We start from the raw sequence: 20952 nt of genomic DNA, 5'->3' as shown, positions 1-20952 counted from the left end.
CAACGAAACATCATGTGTCTCCTTGATGAGAAATGTTATCATAACCATGAAGTGGTTTAGCCAAAAAAATTGAACCTGAATCAGATGAAGCCTATAGATAAAATAACTAATTTATAGGGAATACAGAAGACAGAGGAACAAGTTAACTATACCCAGGGAGAGAATCAACATAATCTAGACTGAGAGAATCAGTCCTGACCAAGATATCAAGTTAGGGTGGGAGTTAAACCACAATTACAACAAACTGTAAGAAAAAAAAGAAAGAAAGATGGAGGGAGAATCTATAGATTAAAAAAGACTTTAAAAACATAAACAAATCACAGTATATTGCCCTTTTTGGATCTTAATTCAAACAAATGTAAATCAACAAACAAAAACATTTATTAGACAATTCATAATTTGAATATCAATGGGCTATTTTATGATACTATGCTACATAATTCTTGCTAAATTTTAATAAGTATCACAATGATTATATTAAAAATCATTGTTATATAAATAAATATTGAATATAATGATATAATTCCTGGGATTTGCTTCAACATCGGAAGGGGAGAAGTTCTCCCTAATAAAACATTTAAAAAGATATGAGGCTTAAAAAAACCTTAGTGTCTAATTCATTGACTTCTCATCTCATATCTGTAATCCATCAGTAAATTAAAAAAATATTTAAAATTGAACCACTTCTAAAACGGGAATAAAGACACAGACCTACTTGAGAATGGACTTGAGGATATGGGGAAGGGGAAGGGTAAGCTGTGACAAAGGGAAAGAGAGGCATGGACATATATACACTACCAAACGTAAGGTAGATAGATAGTGGGAAGCAGCCGCAGAGCACAGGGAGATCAGCTCGGTGCTTTGTGACCGCCTGGAGGGGTGGGATGGGGAGGGTGGGAGGGAGGGAGATGCATGAGGGAGGGGATGTGGGAACAGATGTATATGTATGACTGATTCACTTTGTTATAAAGCAGAAACTAATAAAAAAAAAAAAAAAAGAAATGAAGACCCAACACAGCCAAAAGTAAATAAATAAATAAATTAATTTAAAAGTAAAAAAAAAAAAAAAAAAAATTGAACCACTTCTTACCATTTTCACCACTTCCACTCTGGTCCAAATCAACATCATCTCTCAGCTTCCTATTAGTTTCCCTTTTTCCGCCCTCATCCTTTTGACAATCTATCCTCAGCACAGCAGTTAGAATGAGAGTTTCAACATACAACCTAGATTATATTTTCTGTGCTCATACCCTTCAATAACCTTCCTCTCTCGTGCAGAGGAAAAGCAGAATTCTTAAATATCCTACTGGCCCTACCTGACCTCTGACCTCCTCCTCACATCACTAGCGCCCACAGTGGCCTTCTTGCTGATGGATCCTGGTAAATACCAAGCATGCTCCCATCTCAGGATCTTTGCACATGGCATTCTCTCTCCCTGAAAGGTTTATTCTCTCATTGCCTTTAGGTCACTTAAATGTCAAACGTTTGCTTAATGTTACTTTTTAAAGTGAGGTTTATCCCCATCGCTCTCTTTATATTTGCAACCCCTAGGCTCCCTATCTCCTTCACCTGCCTTATTTTTTTCCCACAGCATGTATCCCCATCTGACATAACTTATTTTATAATATTTATTAATTTGTCTTCCACCAACAAAATATAAGCCCCTTGAATGCAGGGGTTTTGTTTGGTTTTGTTCACTGCTGTAGCCCAAACATATAAAAGAGTACCTTATGATTAGTAGATGCTTAATAAATATCTGTTCACTAAATGAATCCTTTGATTTTCAGACCAGTGCTCTTTACAACTATACTTCTCAATTAAGCTTGTGGGGTGAAGGGTGGGCTAACACGATAGGTGGTGCCTATATTTGTTACTGACAAAGCTAAGTGATCTGACTATTCCCTTATATGGGAGCATTTGGGAGGAGATATCCATATTTGCTAAAAAACAGGAAGGACATCAAGGTAGGCTAAGTGTTAAACTCAAAATGGATCGAAGACCTAAATGTAAGGCTGGACACCATAAAATTCTTAGAGGAAAACATAGGCAGAACACTCTTTCACATAAATCGCAGCAATATCTTTTTGGATCCACCTCCTAGAATAATGAAAATAAAAACAAAAATAAACAAATGTGACCTAATTAAACTTAAAAGCTTTTGCACAGCAAAGGAAACCATAAACAAAACAAAAAGACAACCCACAGAGTGGGAGAAAATATTTGCAAATGAAGTGACCGACAAGGGATTAATCTCTAAGATATACAAACAGCTCATGTAGCTCTAAGTCAAAAAAAACAAACAACCCAATAAAAAATGGGCAGAAGATCTAAATAGACATTTCTCCAAAGAAGACATACAGATGGTCAAAAAGCACATGAAAAGATGTTCAACATCACTAATTATCCAAGAAATGCAAATCAAAACTACAATGAGGTATCACCTCACACCAGTCAGAATGGGCATCATCAAAAAGTCTACAAACAATAAATGCTGGAGAGGGTGTGGAGAAAAGGGAACCCTCCTACACTGTTGGTGGGAATGTAAATTGGTACAACCATTATGGAGAACAGTATGGAAGTTCCTTAAAAAAACTAAAAATAGAACTACCTTATGATCCAGCAATATGATCCACTCCTGGGCATATATCCAGAGAAAACCATACTTTGAAAAGATACATGCACCCCAACTGTTCATTGCAGCACTATTTACAATAGCCAAGACATGGAAACAACCTCAATGTCCATCGACAGACGAATGGATAAAGAAGATGTGGTACAAATATAAATATACACAATGGAATATTTCTCACCAATAAAAAAGAATAAAATAATGCTTTTGCAGCAACATGGATGGACCTAGAGATTATCATACTAAGTGAAGTAAGTCAGACAGAGAAAGACAAATATCATATGATATCACTCATATGTGGAACATAATTTAAAAAAAGATACAAATGAAGTTATTTATAAAACAGAAACAGACCCACAGACTTCAAAAACAAATTTATGTTTACCAAAGGGGAAATGTAGCAGGGAGGGATAAATTAGGATTTTGGGATTAACATATACACACTACTATATATAAAATAGATAACCAACAAGGACCTACTGTATAGCACAGGGAACTCTACTCAATATTCTGTAATAACCTAAATGGGTAAAGAATCTGAAAAAGAATGAATATATGTATATGTGTAACTGAATCACTTTTCTGTATACCTGAAACTAACACAACATTGTAAATCAACTATACTCCAATAAAATAAAATAAAATAAAAAGATATTCTTTATCATAAAAAAAAGAAAAAAGTAGGGTAAGTGTTAAGCCACTCCTGTCATAAGCAGAATACAACCTAAAGCTGGAGGGCGGTGCCATGGGTTGGAATTCCACAAAGGTGGACTACAGTCATTGCTTTACATAGGAGTTATAGGTCCGCAAAGCTCTGTTAAGTGTCCAAACAACATTGTGGCCAACACTGTAGAGTGCCTGCCTAACATCTACACCCATCTTCTTCCAGGCTAACAGAACCCTGATTTTTGTTGATCCTCCTTTAAGTGGTTTTGTCCTTCAGAGGAGGCTGGGCCCTTACCAAATCCAGACAATGGCTTTGATTGATTTAAACAATCATGGCAATTTTATTCTCCTTGCCTAGAGAGTCAAAGAGATAGAAGGAAAGTCTGCCACAGGGCTTCTGGGAAGGTTTTTCTTGATGTTGAAAAGGTGAAAAAGACAAGAATGTTCAATTTTTCTGATTCTAGATATTGTGGTCCGTGTGTTATCCTTCCCCCAGGAAAAATTTAAGCTTAGCTCATTGGTGAGATCAGTGAGAGTCAAGTCAGCCTGGATGCCTTCATGTTGTGATCCATATAGCATAACTCAGTTTTCTGTCTTGTTGCTGTGATCTAGTCCCATCTGGTACCTCAAGGTCTAGCAAAGGGATACCTATCTATCCATCCATCCATCTATCCACTCAACAGTATTATGGTCTTAGGTATTGGGGCTCTAGTTATGTTCTTTATATACTAACTTACAAACTTGCCTAGTATCCATATTTCTTCAAGCCTTGTCCTTTGTGAGTTCTCCCAGGGGATGGTGTACTATCATGCCTCACCCCCTCTTCCAATTTTGTGGCTGAGGTGTCGCTGACAAATTACCCACTTTCTTGTCTCCACATCTCAGTGTGTTTTTGTACTCTAGGATACCACCCATAATTTCTGGCTAGACTTTCTGTCATTTTCTGCCCATCCCAGTGATGTCCTCAGTCCCAGGTACTCCAAGTCTAGTTTGTCCACTGTCAATTGAATTACAAGTTCCACTTCTGATAGACCACACATAACATTTCACATTTTTTTAACTCCAGGAGATCATTTAAAAATATTATATAAAAATACTTCTCATTATCTGTTACAGCTACATAACATTCCATTGTGTGGACACACATTTGTTCATTCAATCAGTCCTTTAAAAGGACATTTCCCTTCATGCTTTTTCTATTACAAATACTGCTTCAATTGAATAGTCTTGCGCATACACCATTTCTTACTTTTACCAGTGTATGTTTGGGATAGATTTCTAGGAGTGGAAATGCTGGGTCAAAGGTAAATGCATATTCTTGTTAATTTTGCTGGATATTGTTTAGTTTTCCTCCATAGGGATTGTACTTTTTTTCATTCCCTCTAGCAACAGTTTTGCCATCAGAGTATACTGTCAAGCTTTTTGACTTTTGCCACGGTGACATACGAAAAACATGTTATTGTAATTTTAACATGCATTTGTCTTTTGATAAACAATGTTGAGCGCATTTTCCCATATTTAAGGGTCACTTGCATTTCCTTTCCTGTGAACTATCTATTCATATCTCTTGTTCATTTTTTATAGAATCATTGGTCTTTTTCTTCTCCATTTTATACATTAGGGATATTAACCTATTGTTTTTTCTGTTTTTAATTTTATTTATTTATGGCTGCGTTGGGTCTTCGTTGCTGCACGCAGGCTTTCTCTAGTTGCGGCGAGCGGGGGCTACCCTTCGTTGTGGTGCGCGGGCTTCTTATTGCGGTGGTTTCTCTTGTTGCGGAGCATGGACTCTAGGCACACGGGCTTCAGTAGTTGTGGCACACGGGCTCAGCAGTTGTGGCTCACAGGCTGTAGAGTGCAGGCTCAGTAGTTGTGGTGCACGGGCTTAGTTGTGCCATGGCATGTGGGATCTTCCTGGACCAGGGCTCGAACCTGTGTTCCCTGTATTGGCAGGCGGATTCTTAACCACTGTGCCACCAGGGAAGTCCGGGATATTAACCTACTGTTAATGACATAGCTTGCAAATATTATTTCTCAGTTTGTCTTTTTCTTTGCTTATGATGTTTTCTAGAGGGAAAAGTCTTTCTTACTTCTATGTAGTCATATTTATTAATCTTTTTCCTATCACTTCTTTATTTTGATTCAGAGATAGGTTTCCCCTATTCCCAGATTATGCACTGTAAACCTTCATGGTATTGTTAACGTTTTATAATATGTAGACAGATTACCATTCAATTAAGTAACAATTTAAAGCATACATCTGGTGCAAATATTTGCATACTCACAAACACACACAGATTTTACTAGTTTACAATCAGTACAGCATTGAAATGACCAGTTACATACATGGTTAGAAATTTATAGTCATTACTTCAAAGTGTAGTCTGATATTTTAGCCCAAATTCCTAACAAATTGTTTGCAAAGAGTCAGTCGGATGAATGACAAAGAGATAGAAAGGATTTGAATAAAAAATTGAAAGAATACAAACTATATCTTCTGATATCCAAAATTGTTTGAGATAAACTGAGTATACTCAGTAAATTTCCTTAAAATGAGTAGTTTTATTTTAGCTCTATGACGTTAACTTTATGATGATTCAGAATCTGAAATACTTTAAATATTTAGACAGAGGTTGAATTTAAATACTTCAAGATATGTAGCGCAATGCCTCAAACATATTAAATAACAAAAATTTATTTGTTGAACAAAATGAATGAATTATATACTCATCAGAATTGGAATGGCAAACAAGTACACTCTGATAGACTATATAAAAATTTTCAAGAAGCCTGGTTACCACTGATGACATAGTTTAGACAAGTATAAGGAAAGAATAAAATAATCTTTTAAATTGGTGAAGTTAATTTTAGTAGTAGTGTTTCAATGATTAAGCTTTTCTGCAGGCAGGTTCTATTTTGATATTAAAGATTAGGATGAGAATCTGGTGACTCATGTGTGGGAGAGATGACAACTATACTGGATGAGAGACTCAAGAACCAAGAGGACCTTGACAGGTTGCACGATGAACCCAATTCAATTCACCAAGCATTAACTGAGTATATGTTAAGTACTAGGCACTGGAAATAAAAAAGATGACTATGGCCCTCTTCCTGATAGTAAGGTGCTTACTGTCCATGGGGAAATCAAATGGGTAAACAAATAAATATCTTTTGGTGCGATAGGTGATATAACGGTAGTTGAGTACACAGGTACTGGAGGAACAAAGGAGGGAATGGTAAACTCTACCTAAGTCAGTCTGGGAAGTTCAAAGAAATGATTAAATATAGGTATGATAAAATGCTATACTTGAGTCCAAAACCACAACAATATGAATACAGGATGAATTTAAGCAGTAGGAAGTATAAAGTAGACTTTAGAGGTTTTGTTTGAAAACCTTTCACCACGAATCAGCTATATTTGGTTGCCAAAATGCCAAAGATGAACATCATGCTATACTCTGTGCTCATCAAACTGGCACTGTATTCCATTCTAGGTGTCTTATTTTAAGGGGAATTTAGGCAACTGTGTACATATACAGTGAAAGGGATCAGGATGGAACAGAAACTTGAAAACATATTATATGAAGAAGGAATGAAGGAATAGATAATAGTAAAACTGGAGAAAATTTTCTTTACTTGGCCAAAATGATTATTTTTTTTATTAAGACATGTCAGATCATGTCATTCCTTTCCTCAAAAACCCTCCAATGCCTCCTTTATCATTAAGAGTAAAAACATATTCCTGACAATGGCCAAAAGGCCCTACTGAGTCTGGCCCCCATTTCTTCCTTGTCCTCATCACCTGCTGCTCTCCCCTTGCTCACTTATTATAACCACACTAGCCTCCTTGTTACTCCTCAAACATTCCAGGCATGCTCCCACTTGAAGGCCTTTGCTCTGACTGTTCCTCCAGCCTGGAATGAAACAAGGTTCTTCCCTCAGCCATTCACATGGCTAACTTCCTCACCTTCTGCAAGTCTTGCTTCAAATGTCACCATCTCAATGAAGACTATCTTGATTACCTTATTTAAAATTCTAACTTGCCCTCCCCAGGTGCCTTCTCCCTGGCTTTCTTGATCACCCTTACTTTGGCATTTTTGTTGTATTTCTGTTATTATATTAGTAAGTGATCATCTGGGCTTTGTAAAATCTTAACGGTCAAAAGAGGTAGAAAGAGTCCTATGATTGGTCACAGGGAAAATATTGTGCCCAGGGGCTGACAATATTCATCCTATAGGAATAATAAGCCCCTTGATTTCCTCTCATTCAATTCTGAATAGTAAAATATAGGTAGGAAAAAGACAAGAAGAGGAAATTATATGAACAAATACAGTTCTATGACATAAGAAGGTAATTAGCAAATTAATGCTCAAATTTTCTTTGGAATTGATGTTATATACAAAATTAATTTTTAGACGTTTAAATGAAAGTAAATGGATCTGAAGTTCCCTTTTATCAGCTGTAAAAATATTCACTGGTCCTGTGCCCAGAGTTTAAAAGAAATCAGCATGAGTCTAATGAAAAACAAGCTGTAGGTCTCAGGGAAATTCAATATATACTTTTTCTTTTCCTTTTAGTTTTTGATTGGTTTCCATGGGAATCTAGGCTTGTGGGGATCTCTTATCTGTTCATGGAAAGCAGATGCTTGAATTTTCATGACAGTAAAAGTGGGGGTCAGTGTAGAGATAAAGATGATTAGAAAATGAATGTGGTTGTAGGAAACATGATCATGTTCAAAACAAAATGCTGCAAGCCACGTAGATTTAAAAACAATCTGCAAGGCAGTTCTACTGTGTTTGAGAGGTATTATATCATAAAGAAAGAAAACACTGGACTTAAAGGCATTAGCTCTGGGTTCAAATTCTGAATCTGGCCCAGAAGGAAGAAGCCCTTAGGAGAGCAGTTCTCCTGAGTTCCCTTACCCTGCTGCTCTCTGCTTGAGCGCCCCTTTCCAAAAAAGTCTTTTGCTTTGTCAAGAAAGGAGAGGAAGGAAGGAAGGGAGGGAGGGAGAGAGAAAGAAGGAAAGAAAGGAAGGAAGGAAGGAAGGGAGGAAGGGAGGGAGGGAGAGAGGGAGGGAGGGAGGGAGGGAGGGAGGGAGGGAGAAAGGAAAAGAAAGAAAACTTTAGGTATTTTTTTGGGGAGCTGACAGGGAAACTGACTGGATCTGAGAATTACTCTAAGACAGAAGAACCAGAGGCCTGAGAAGGTAAGCTGCAGAAGAGTAACTTCTCTTTCAGTGGAGCATTATCAGGAGCACTGAGCGGGGAATCAAAAAAAAACGAGATAATTCCTGACTCTGCAAATGACGAAGTGGCCTTGAAGAACTCAAACTAGACCTCAGTTTACTTCTATAGAAAATAGTTAATATTCAACTATTCTAACTGCTAAGAAGCTACTATGAAATTAAATAATTTTTTTCTTACTAGAACTATGTTACAACTCAAAGTAGTGATTTCAGTGAAGATTTGCTGACATGCTGTTTCTTGTGACTATAAATTTCATCTATGCAGGTGGAAGTACATTAACTATAATCAAAGTATTAAAGAATGGACAGGTTTTTATTTCAAGTCTCAGATTTGTTTAAAAATAGACCAATCTGGGTTTTGGTTGGAACACTCATTTGAATGTAAGACCCTAATTATTTGAAACCAGGTTCTAAACTGGAAAGCCAGAGGTCAGGTTTAGATATAGTTTCTACTCAGAAGAGGACAAAACTGATGCTAGTTTGGAAACCTCAGAAGTTAGAATGTAATGAAGCAAAGATTCTTCAGACTAAGACTCTGTCTGCCTGGAAAAGGTAGCTTAGCTGAGGTTGAAGTCAAATGGGGTAAACTGCAAGGGTTGTCTAACATAGCCCCTCTCAGTCCAGAGATGTCTTGAGAGATCATTAAAATTCCAGAATATAAGGGTTTCATATGCTCAGACTTTCCTACATTTCTAGGTAATGTGGGCATTGCAAACGTCTTTTGGTGCGTTCTTTTAGAAGCACACCAACATCTAAAACCCCACTTGCTTACTCTTCACATATCCTCTGGCAACACAGTTTGTGGCAGAGTGAGCAGCTATTAAATTGGTTTTAAATAGACTGAGTGAATACAGCCACAGAGAAGCCTGGAAGTGCCCACTAAATACCCCAGGCCATCTTGCTGCTTGCTCAAGTTTAAGAACCACTGGATTAGAGCACAGATACAAGGCTTCCAGATAGCTCCTGAGGTGAAGGCTGGGGAAATGTGACCTGAGTGCTTAAAAGCCTAAGCCAGAAACAAACAACCCAATCAAAAATGGGCAGAACACCTAAATAGACATTTCTCCAAAGAAGACATACAGATGGCCAAGAGGCACATGAAAACATGCTCAACACTGCTAATTACTGGAGAAATGCAAATCAAAACTACAATGAGATATCACCTCATACCAGTCAGAATGGCCATCATAAAAAAGTCTAAAGGGGCTTTGCTTGTGGCACAGTGGTTAAGAATCCGCCTGCCAATGCAGGAGACAAGGGATCGAGCCCTGGTCTGGGAAGATCCCACATGCCATGGAGCAACTAAGCCCGTGTGCCACAACTACTGAGCCGGTGCTCTAGAGCCTGAAAACCACAACTACTGAGCCTGTGTGCCAAAACTACTGAAGCCCGTGTGTCTAGAGCTCGTGCTCTGCAATGAGAAGCCACCTCAGTGAGAAGCCCGCACACCGCAATGAAGAGTAGCCCCTGTTCACCGCAACTAGAGAAAAGCCTGCACGCAGCAACGAAGACCCAATGCAGCCATAAATAAATAAATAAATAAATAAATAAAAAGTCTACAAACAATAAATGCTGGAGAGGATGTGGAGAAAAGGGAACCCTCCTACACTGTTGGTGGGAATGTCAATTGGTACAGCCACTATGGAGAACAGTATGGAGGTTCCTTAAGAAATGAAAAATAGAACTACCATATAATCCAGCAATGTCACTCCTGGGCATATATCCAGAGAAGAACATGGTTGGAAAGGATCCAGGCACTGCAGTGTTCATTGCAGCACTATTTACAATAGCCAAGACATGGAAGCAACCTAAATGTCCATTGACAGGTGGATGGATAAAGAAGATGTGGTACATATATACAATGGAATATTACTCAGCCATTAAAAAGAATGAAATAATGCCATTTGTAGCAACATGGATGGACCTAGAGATTATTCTACTAAGTGAAGTGAGTCAGACAAAGAAAGACAAATATCATATGATATCACTTATATGCAGAATCTAAAAAAAATGATACAAATGAACTTATTTACAAAACAGAAACAGACTCACAGACTTAGAGAACAAACTTATGGTTACTGGAGGGAAGGGTGAGGAGGAGGGATAGATTGGGAGTTTGGGATTGACATGGACACACTGCTATATTTAAAACAGATAACCAACAAGGACCTACTATATAGCACAGGGAACTCTTCTCAGTACACTGTAATAACCTAAATGGGAAAAGAATTTGAAAAAGAACAGGTACATGTATATGTATAAGTGAGTCACTTTGCTGTACACCTGAAACTAACACAACACTGTTAATCAGCTATACTCCAATATAAAATAAAATTGTTTTTAAAGTATAATAATGAATAACAACAACAACAACAACAACAAAAAGGCCTAGGCCAGTAACTATTCTTGCTTCCATTCTCCTTTTGCCTACCTACAAATAATGGTCACCAAGTTCTGGACATTTTATCCTTTTTTATAATAGGCTTTTATTGAGGCATAACCTATATATAATAAACTGCATAAGTCTCAAGTAAACAGTTTGATAAATTTTTATGTAAGTAACACACAGATCAAGACATAGAACATTTCCAGCATCCCTGAAAGATTCCTCATGCCACTCTTCAGTCACTACCTATCTCTTGGGTAACCATAAATCTGATTTGGGTCACCATATCGTTTTGCCTGTTTTTAAAATTCATATAAATAGCATATATATCTGACTTCTCTCATTCGACACGATGTCTATGAAGTTCATTCATGTGGTTGAATGTATCAGTAGTTTGTTATTTTTCATTGTGTGGTATTCCATTGCAGGAATACACCACAATTAATTTACTCATTTGTCTGTTGATAGGCATTTGGGTTGTTTGCGTTATAAGAACATTTGCATGCATGAGGGAAGGGATGTGGGAACAGATGTATATGTATGACTGATTCACTTTGTTATAAAGCAGAAACTAATTAAAAAAAAAAAAAGAACATTTGCTATTTCAAACAAAGCTGTCATGTATGTTCTCATACATGTCTTTTGGTGGAAAAAAGCACTTATCTCTCTTAGATATGACTGGCGTTGGGGTGTGAATTGCAGTGATCATGTGTGTGTGCATGTGTGCACATATATATATATATATATATATGTATATATATATATATATATATATATATATTTTTTTTTTTTTGGCGGTACGCGGGCCTCTCACTGCTGTGGCCTCTCGCATTGCGGAGCACAGGCTCCGGACGTGCAGGCCCAGCAGCCATGGCTCAGGGGCCCAGCCGCTCCGCGGCATGTGGGATCCTCCCAGAATGGGGCATGAACCCACGTCCCCTGCATCGGCAGGCGGACTCTCAACCACTGCGCCACCAGGGAAGCCCCTGCACATATATTTTTAACTTTAGTAGATATATCTGGTTTTTCAGAGTGGATGTTACCAATTTACATTCTTACCAAAAATATTTGAGAGTTCCATTTGTTCCATACCCTCACCATCAGTAGGTACTGTCAGACTTTTTCATTTTAGACATTCAAATGGTTGTGTGGCGGTATCTCATTGTGGCTTTAATTTGCATTTCCCTAATTAATAATGATGTTGAGCACCTTTTCATTTGTCTTTTGGGCATTTGGCTATACCCTTTGTAAACTAGGGTTACATGTTTCAACATGAATAAATCTCACAAACATAATGTTAAGTCAAAAAAAAAGCAAGTTGGAGAGTAACACACAGTATAATACTATTTACATAAAGATTTTAAACGTGCAAAATAATATTATTGTTTCTGGGCATATAAATATATATAAAGTAAAAGTAGAAAAATACACATGGGAATTGAAACCACAAAAATTAAGATAGACTAAAGTGGCAGAAAAAGAGGGGAATGGGATTTAGAAGATAAAAAACTTCAAGTTTTATTTCATTTAAAAAAATCAGAAGTAAAAACTTTAAAAAATTCAGGTTCATCTCTTCTGGATATTAGGTACCTGAGTGTTTTTATATTATTTTCTATTCTTACCTATACGTTTAAAATAATTAATTTAAAAATAAGACAGAGGGCTTCCCTGGTGGCATAGTGGTTGAGAGTCTGCCTGCCAATGCAGGGGACATGGGTTCGTGCCCCGGTCCGGGAGGATCCCACATGCCATGGAGCGGCTAGGCCCGTAAGCCATGGCCGCTGAGCCTGAGCGTCCAGAGCCTGTGCTCCGCAACGGGAGAGGCCACAACAGTGAGAGGCTTGTGTACCACAAAAAAAAAAAAAAAAAAAGACAGAGAACATTAAGGCATATACAAGGTAAAGTGAATGATGAATAAGTTATTAAGAGACGAGAACTGAAAGGGGAATTGACTCCATTTCCTCATCCAATGGCTAACTGGACTAGAAGATCCTAAAGGATCTTTCTGTTTCTGATGTCTACTGATTCCTAAAGACTAATTTGATGTTTACATGTGTATTGCAGCATGACTAACAGCAATAACATTGATAACTTACACTTCTAGAGGGTATATTTCTCCACCAAGCAGAATGCTTTATATCTAAGAACTCATCATTCCTATATGGTGGACAGGGAGAGGTGCTGTCCCATTTTATAATAAAGAAGTTGAGGCATACAAAAATTACATTTGTTGAGAAATTAAGCTCACAGAGTGTTGTAAAATCCTACTTACAAAATTATGTGTTGGGGTGGATAATGAACAGGAATAAATAATATATAATTTAAACTCCAACAGTTTTGAAGACTATACCATTCATGATAAATTTATCTGATGTTCACATTGATTGATTGATTGACTCCTTCATTTATGTATTCATTAAACAAACATTAACTGAGTCTTTATTAAATGGCAGGAACTGTGTTAAGACTGGAACTATAAAATCAAATAAGGGACTTCCCTGGTGGCACAGTGGTTAAGAATCCTCCTGCCAATGCAGGGGACAGGGGTTCAAGCCCTGGTCTGGGAAGATCCCACATGCCACGGAGCAACTAAGCCCATGTGCCACAACTACTGAGCCTGTGTGCCACAACTACTGAAGCCTGTGCACCTAGAGCCCATGCTCCACAACAAGAGAAGCCACCGCAATGAGAAGCCCACGTACCACAATGAAGAGTTGCCCACGCTTACTGCACCTAGAGAAAGCCTGCGCACAGCAATGAAGATGCAATGCAGCCCAAAATAAAAATAAATAAATAAGTTAGTTTAAAAAAAATCAAGTAAGACATGACCTCTGCCTTCAAACAGCATTAGAGGGGATGAAATATAGATAAGTGAAATCCGTAGTTAATTGTTAGGTATACGTACTGAGGAGGAATAATGGAATACAGAGTTGAAGGGGACCGGGTAGGGGTTGTTTGGTGTTTAAGTGTTGAGTACGTGTAAGATAAGGAAACCAAATACTGTTAGGTGGTATTAAGTTTTCCAGAAAAGTTTCGGAGGTATTCTACTCTTCTCCTTTACTTTTTATAAGTCATTAACATGGAAACAACATATTTTTAAAACTGAAAATTAATATTTAATTTTCATAGATGAATGAGAATTCTCTTTGTAAACCAAAATGAAAAAACAACCCAACCACAACCTGAAGCTTCTTTAATTTTTGTGTTTAACATGATATAATTTTTCAAAGTGGGTAGTCAATCTTCTTGAAGCCAAATCAATAACTTTCTGGAAGATTAAAAATGCATAACTATTAAAATTTAGTGTGATTGCTAAAGTTTTTTTTTATCCTTATCAACAAATAAATGTATCTGTGGAAGTCAGAGAAATAGTAGCTTCCCAGGAGCAAAACATTTCTAACAATTAGATATCTTTTGTGAGAAACCCAGAAAAGGTATGACCGATTGCTTTCTTGGATTAAACTGAGGGTACTAAATGAAAAACAAATTAGGTACAGATGTTCAGTATATTGAGATTAATTTGATTCTCATGGGTATCATTTCCTTAGCTGCTTGGACTAACAGCAATTTGTTCCCAGAAAAGTGAATATGTGTCAAAATAACTAAGTCAATCAACACAGTTCAGTAAGTTTCTCCTATATATGTATTTTGAAACTGGATAAATGTTTCTAATAAACAAAATGTCTAGCATTTGTATTCATAATGACTTTCTATATAAGTAACATAAAATGTATTCATTTGTTCAACGAAGACATATCAGACACTGTGTTAGATTCTGGGGGATTCAAAAATAAATAAAACAAGTCTCCTCCTGGAGCTCCAATGTAGTGGGAAAGAGGCAAGTACATACAAGATAGTGGGGCTCTAATAGAAACACAAACAAAATGCTACGCGAACATGAGTTTTTCTTACTAATCAATCTAAGATGCCATAATATAGTTCCCTATCACAAAAAACACAAAACCATAATAAATAGTATATGAGAATGGTTGATCTTTGGGTCATTAATAATAACAGTGCTATTTACATGTTATGGCTGTTGATATTTTATAAAACACTTAGGTATATTAATATCACACATAGGTATACATACCTTACAGTAGATAGGCCAACTTTAATTATCACTTAATATCTTTATCTATGGTCTTTGTAAGCAACTTAAGAGTAGGAATCACGTCTTTCATCTTTGCATTCCAAGACCTAGCACAGTGCCTGTTGCACAGTAACAGTTTTAACATATGTTGAATGAATGCATGCATGCACGTATATATGAATATTGATGTTACATAAATAGCACACTTCTGAGTTCACAGACAACAGAATTAAGTGCGCTAGACAATACTTGACAAGAATATTTGATATCCAAAATATCAGAGAGGTTCACTAAACAAAGGGATGTGAAGTTTAATAGGGATCGGTACTGACAGTACTTATTTATAGCAGACATGTGATTCATTTTTAAATATTCTCTCTAGATGTATAATCATGATACACAATAGACACTTGGCAACTACTTATCGAATGAACAGTTCTACCTCCACAATGTATCTATTGGATCCAACTGTTCCTTTCCATTGGCCTGAACTGTAATAGATTTCTATGTACCTCCATTCTTGTCCTCTTCCAAAGTAGCTTTAGTTGCCATATTTGTCCCCCTAAAATAATTTGATCATGTAACTTCCGTTCTCAAATTTCCTAAGCAGCTCCCTAGAATTCAGGACCCTTCATTTAAAAAATGTAATTAAAAAAAAAAAAAGGCATAGGAAGTGCATAGCACAAAAGTCTGGCACTGGCACACAGCAGATACTAAACAGCTAAACATTAATGAGCTAGGTTGTCCTGGGAAAATTAGTTATTCATATGTTTTAAAATGAGAATGGATCCCTACACAAAAATCAATTTGTTATGTATTAAAAGATTTAAGTAGAAAAGAAAATATAGGATAACGTAAAAACAATCTCTGCTTAGCTCTGTTTAGTCTACCAGCTGTTGTTTACTGCTAGGTTTCTTAGAGCCTCACCCTATACAAGCAGAGTTTAGGCAACTGCTAATGACTTGCGAGGAATTTGTACTCAGGTTTTCGGGTTCCTTCTCTGTGGTCCCCTTCTCTTCAGGAGTTTGCCCTTCAAGTTCCAGCTACTGCTAACACCAAACTACACCTGGGTTTCCCCAGCTGACTAAGAATCCTGCTTCCTGCTAGGGTTGTTATTCTTTTGCTTTCCAATTTGGAAAATGCCTTGAAGGAAAAAGCCAGGATAAATGCGGAGCTAATTTCATGTGCTTCCCTTCTCTGAACCATCCTGCCTATGCTGACTGCTCCCAGTGCCTTCAAACAATCTGTTTTGTTCAGTTTTCAGATGTGTTTGGCAGATGAGCTGTTCTAAAATAGGTGGTCATGGTGAGAACTTATGCCTAGTCATGAAAGTCTCGGGTTGGTTGCTCCTTTTTGTGATTTCTTCTTTTATATCTTTAAATGTTCCATCGATGGTTAATTTATATTGTGTTTCTAATGGTGCCAATATCTGATGTTTTTGATAGAAATCTGTTTATTGTTTCAGCTGACTCTCCTTCACGGTAGATTGATTGCTCATGTGTTTGGTGATCTTTCACTGTGAGATCATGTTTGGTCTGTTTTAATATGGGGGAATCCTGGAAGTTAAAGGTGAAGATATTTTTTCTAAAAGAATTTGTGTTTGTGTCTGCTTAGAGGCAGGGTGGGCTACAGAGCTGGGACATATCATCTCCAACTATTTTTGAAAATTATTTCTAGATCGTCCACCATCTTATCCCTGCCTGAAGTATACTACCTCTGATTTCTTAATCATGGTGCTTTTGCATGAAGCACAAAACCAAACACAATACCCAGGTTTGATCTGGACAGAGCGGAGTATTAAAGAATGATTATCACCCTTGTTCTAGAAATTCTACTGCTAGTATAGCTTAAAGGTATATTACGGCTTTTGGCAAACATGCAAATACAAACAGGAACACAGAGATGGGGAAACGCATAATTATCAGATAGGTGAAAGAACATGAAACTTGTTACTTATGAAATCAGCTATGTAAACTGTGACATGTAAATCATAGTTCTATTTATTTTTTGACACTAAAGAAATATCTGCTTAAAAAAATAAAGGAGAAACAAAAAGCAAACAGAAACAATGCACTGCATCTCACAGAGAGACTTAGCAGCTCACATGTCTGGTTGTGCTCTCCCCTTCTCTCAACCTTTTTCACATACCTCTACAAAAATGTCATACTGTTGGATCATCAACTTAAATTCTTTTTCTTTCCTCACATGATCCACTTGATGTGCAGTTAGTTTCCCCCAACTTACATTTTTAAAGTTGAGTTTTAAACCTAAGTGAATCACAATGAAAAAATCTAAAGTGTGTCAAATTCTTAGTAGTGGGGCTATTCCCAATCTGAAATGTTTACTTTTTTATGATAACAAGTTAAATAGAGTTACACTTCCTTAGTAAATAATTTTAACAGCTGACAAGCCTAGGTGAAAGGTTATAAATACCTGAGCAGTAGTTAAAACTGAGATTGAAAATGAGAGATTTTTTTTAAAAATTACTGTAATGAAAAGCAAATTCAAGAGCAATAACTTTGGAAATAACCTGACAGACCTAACTGATAAGAGCATATAACTAGCATATTCAGAAGTATATCTTAATGTCAGTCTCTTTTTATGCTTTCAACTAATGAAAAGGTATTTTTCTAACCCCTCAATTAATCAGCTATATCTGGTTCACATTTTTTAATGGGAAATAACTCTAATAGTTTCTGCTGGATCTAACTAATTTTCATTGCTTTTTATTCCCAAAATACATAAGTCTAAAATAACAAAGAGAAAAATATCAGGCACTGGAAATATATTTTATAGACCAAAATTTTATGGTGAGAAAAATCATTTTCAGATAAATAAGTCTTCAAATAAATTTAGAAGCTTCCCATTTTATTTTTTTTGATATGTATAATCCTAAAAAACTGAGCTCTTAACAAGCCTTTAAAAACTTGAAATCATTTATACTAGCAATATAGATTTAGATTTTTAAAAATTTGAAAATACATATCAGAAAATAAATTTCTTTTATGCTCCCTAATGCCACATACTTTATGGGCAACTACAACTTTTTATTGTAAAAGTAACACGCGTTAAGGAAAACATTTTAAACAATGAAAAGTACCAAAATTCATATATATTCCCAATATTTAAACTCAACCACTATTGAGATATATATACAGTTCATATATATATATATATATATTGGCCGTACCGCACAGCTTGCAGGACCTTAGTTCCCCAACCAGGGATCAAACCCATGCCCCCTGCAATGGAAGCGTGGAGCCCTAGCCACTGGATGGCCAGCGAATTCCCAAATCCAACCACTATTGACAATTTAGTGTATGGTGGTTTTCTTTTTTTCTTTGCCTTTTCTCATGCATAAATTGATTTGTAATATAGTTTAATCATATTAATACATATAATTTTATTTCCTTTTTCCCAACTTAACTTTAGATCAGAAAATAAATTCCATCACTGGAGGAACTTGGATAAGTGAAAGCAGCCACTGACGGTTATCTGTGCTTACTCTCTGCAGTTTAAAGATTACAGTTTTTAGAGAAAACATATGAAACTAAGAGTTATATACTTGTGATTTCTTTACCATGTGTCCATCTCACAGTTCCACTAATCAATTAACAAATACCACAGAAAAGGTTTACTCTTCACGGTAGTTTTACTTCTCACCTTTTGAGCTGCAAGATGGAGGGCTGTTCTCTGGCTATGGTCGGTTTTATTAACATCTGCTCCTGCCTTCAGGAGAGTATCTGCACAATCCAGTCTGTCAGCCAACACACAATACATAAGTGGTGTTCTCCCAAATTGATCTTCTTTGTCTTTAACGGCAGAATTTCCTATGAGGATAAGAAACAGATAGTGATATTTGATAATTATTGTTTTTATTACTAATATAACTATGAACTATATTTACTAGCTGTTTCTTATCAAGTACTGTGGTAAATGCATTAAATATATTATCTCATTCTTACCCTATGAGATAGATATTACTGTCCCTATAGTATAGGAAACTGAGACTTAGAGAAGTTAGGTAACTTGTACACATTACAATGACAGTAGGTGGTGAAGCTAAAATTCAAACTGATAGTTGACTTTAAAGGGTATGTTCTTAACAACTCTGTCATACTAAATTAACATTTTGAGATGTGAGGTTATTTTTTTCCTCCCTTACTCCTTTTGTGAAAAAATACTTAGTGTAGATCATACACTAGGCATTGTGGCATGTTTTTGAGATCTACAAAAATGAATCATGGTTGGCTTCCTGTTTTAGACAATATGGAGAAAACGCATACTATCATGATCCTCCTGCTACTTAAAACTAAACACCCCAGGCAAAATAAATGAAAGGTGGTGAAAAGAAGGCAAATTGGTTAGGGAACTATGAAACTTCAGGAACAACCTGGTATTGAGTTCCCTGATTTTTTTTTTTTTTTTTTTTTGCCTCCTATATAAAGCCAGCTTGGGTGCTAAAGTAGCTCATCAGAAATACCAGTGGGCACATACACAAAATTCCCCAAGAAGCCTGCTCTCTCCAGTTAAAATATTGGGAAGGGAGTAGCTCTGCAGGAGTGAACTCTTTTGACTATACTTCTGCTACTCAAAGCACATACAACAAAATAGATTGTACCTCTTTTTCTCTCCAATGGATACTGCAGAGACTGTGGGGAGGAGCCCTATGAAGCATTGTGCCCTGAATTAGGCAAAGGATAGCAACAAGGTGGTATCTTACCCCTTCCCAGCTAGAGAGTGGGGAAAGGTTATGGAGAGGAGGAAGCTAGAGAAAGCAATTCTTTAAATCAGTGCATGATGCCATGGATAACTGAGCAGCCCATATGTGAAACTGACCAGAGTCAAAATAGCAAAAGCTTTGAGAATGGAACTCTTGGTAGGATACTTCCTAGGTTCTAAATTGGCCTGGGTAGCACAAAAATAGGGCAGACCAGAAAATAACTCGCAAGAGCTCTCAAAACTAACTTGACATTTGAACCACAGTCTACAAAATTGGAACAAAATGTTCATTCTAAACCTAAACAGATTTTCAGTGTACTAAAATAGGAGATTTAAAGTAGGATCCAGAGTCTCATAACATAATACACAAAATGTCCAAGATATAATCCAAAATTACCAGACAAACCAAACACCAGGAAAATATTAAACAAGAAAACACAATCAGCAGGCACCAAAACTGTGATGATACAGATATTAGAATTATCTGACAAGGATTTTAAAGCAACGGGCATAAAAATGCTCTGACAAGTAACTATGAATGCTCTTGAAACAAATGGAAAAATCCAAAGTCCCAGCAAAGAGAGAAAATATAAAGATAAACCCAGTGAAAAATTTAGAATAATACATGTTTAAAAATAAGTAAAAAACCAGACTTCCCTGGTAGCACAGTGGCTAAGAATCTGCCTGCCAATGCAGGGGACACGGGTTCAAGCCCTGGTCTGGGAAGATCCCACATGACGCGGAGCAACTAAGCCCGTGTGCCACAACTACTGAGTCTGCGCTATAGAGCCCATGAGCCACAACTATGGAGCCTGCACACCGCAACTACTGAGCCTATGCGCCACAACTACTGAAACCCATATGCCCAGAGCCCGTGCTCCACAACAAGAGAAGCCACTGCAATGAGAAGCCCATGCACTGCAATGAAGAGTAGCCCCCACTCGCTGTAATTAAGCCTGCATACAGCAAAAGACTCAATGCAGCCAAAAAAAAAGTAAAAAAAACAAATAAAATAACCAAAATAAAAATCTCACCTAATAGGCACAATAGCATAATGGAAATGACAGAGGAAAGAATCACTGAACTTGATGACAGACCAATAGAAATTATTCAGTCTGAACAACTGATAGAAAAGATTGAAACAAATAGAACCAACAGAGTCTCAGGGCTCTGTGGGATAATAACAAAGTTTCTACCATTTATATCATCAG

At 36.8% G+C, this 20952-nt stretch overlaps 1 protein-coding gene across 1 annotated transcript in view; it reads right to left on the bottom strand.

The window, feature by feature from the left end:
• The window catches only part of INVS (inversin), a gene marked incomplete at its 5' end in the record, with an annotated part of 143681 nt that overhangs the window by 110558 nt on the left and 12171 nt on the right, over nucleotides 1-20952 (bottom strand). The window contains 1 exon segment of the mRNA XM_079707124.1: nucleotides 18683-18849. Within this exon segment, the coding sequence (XP_079563250.1) occupies nucleotides 18683-18849 (167 nt within the window).

This window comes from Hyperoodon ampullatus (assembly GCF_949752795.1).
Source record: "Hyperoodon ampullatus genome assembly, chromosome: 6".
NCBI lineage: Eukaryota > Metazoa > Chordata > Mammalia > Artiodactyla > Ziphiidae > Hyperoodon > Hyperoodon ampullatus.
Note: the sequence above shows the minus strand (reverse complement) of the source record. Positions and strands in the feature narration are given on the sequence as shown.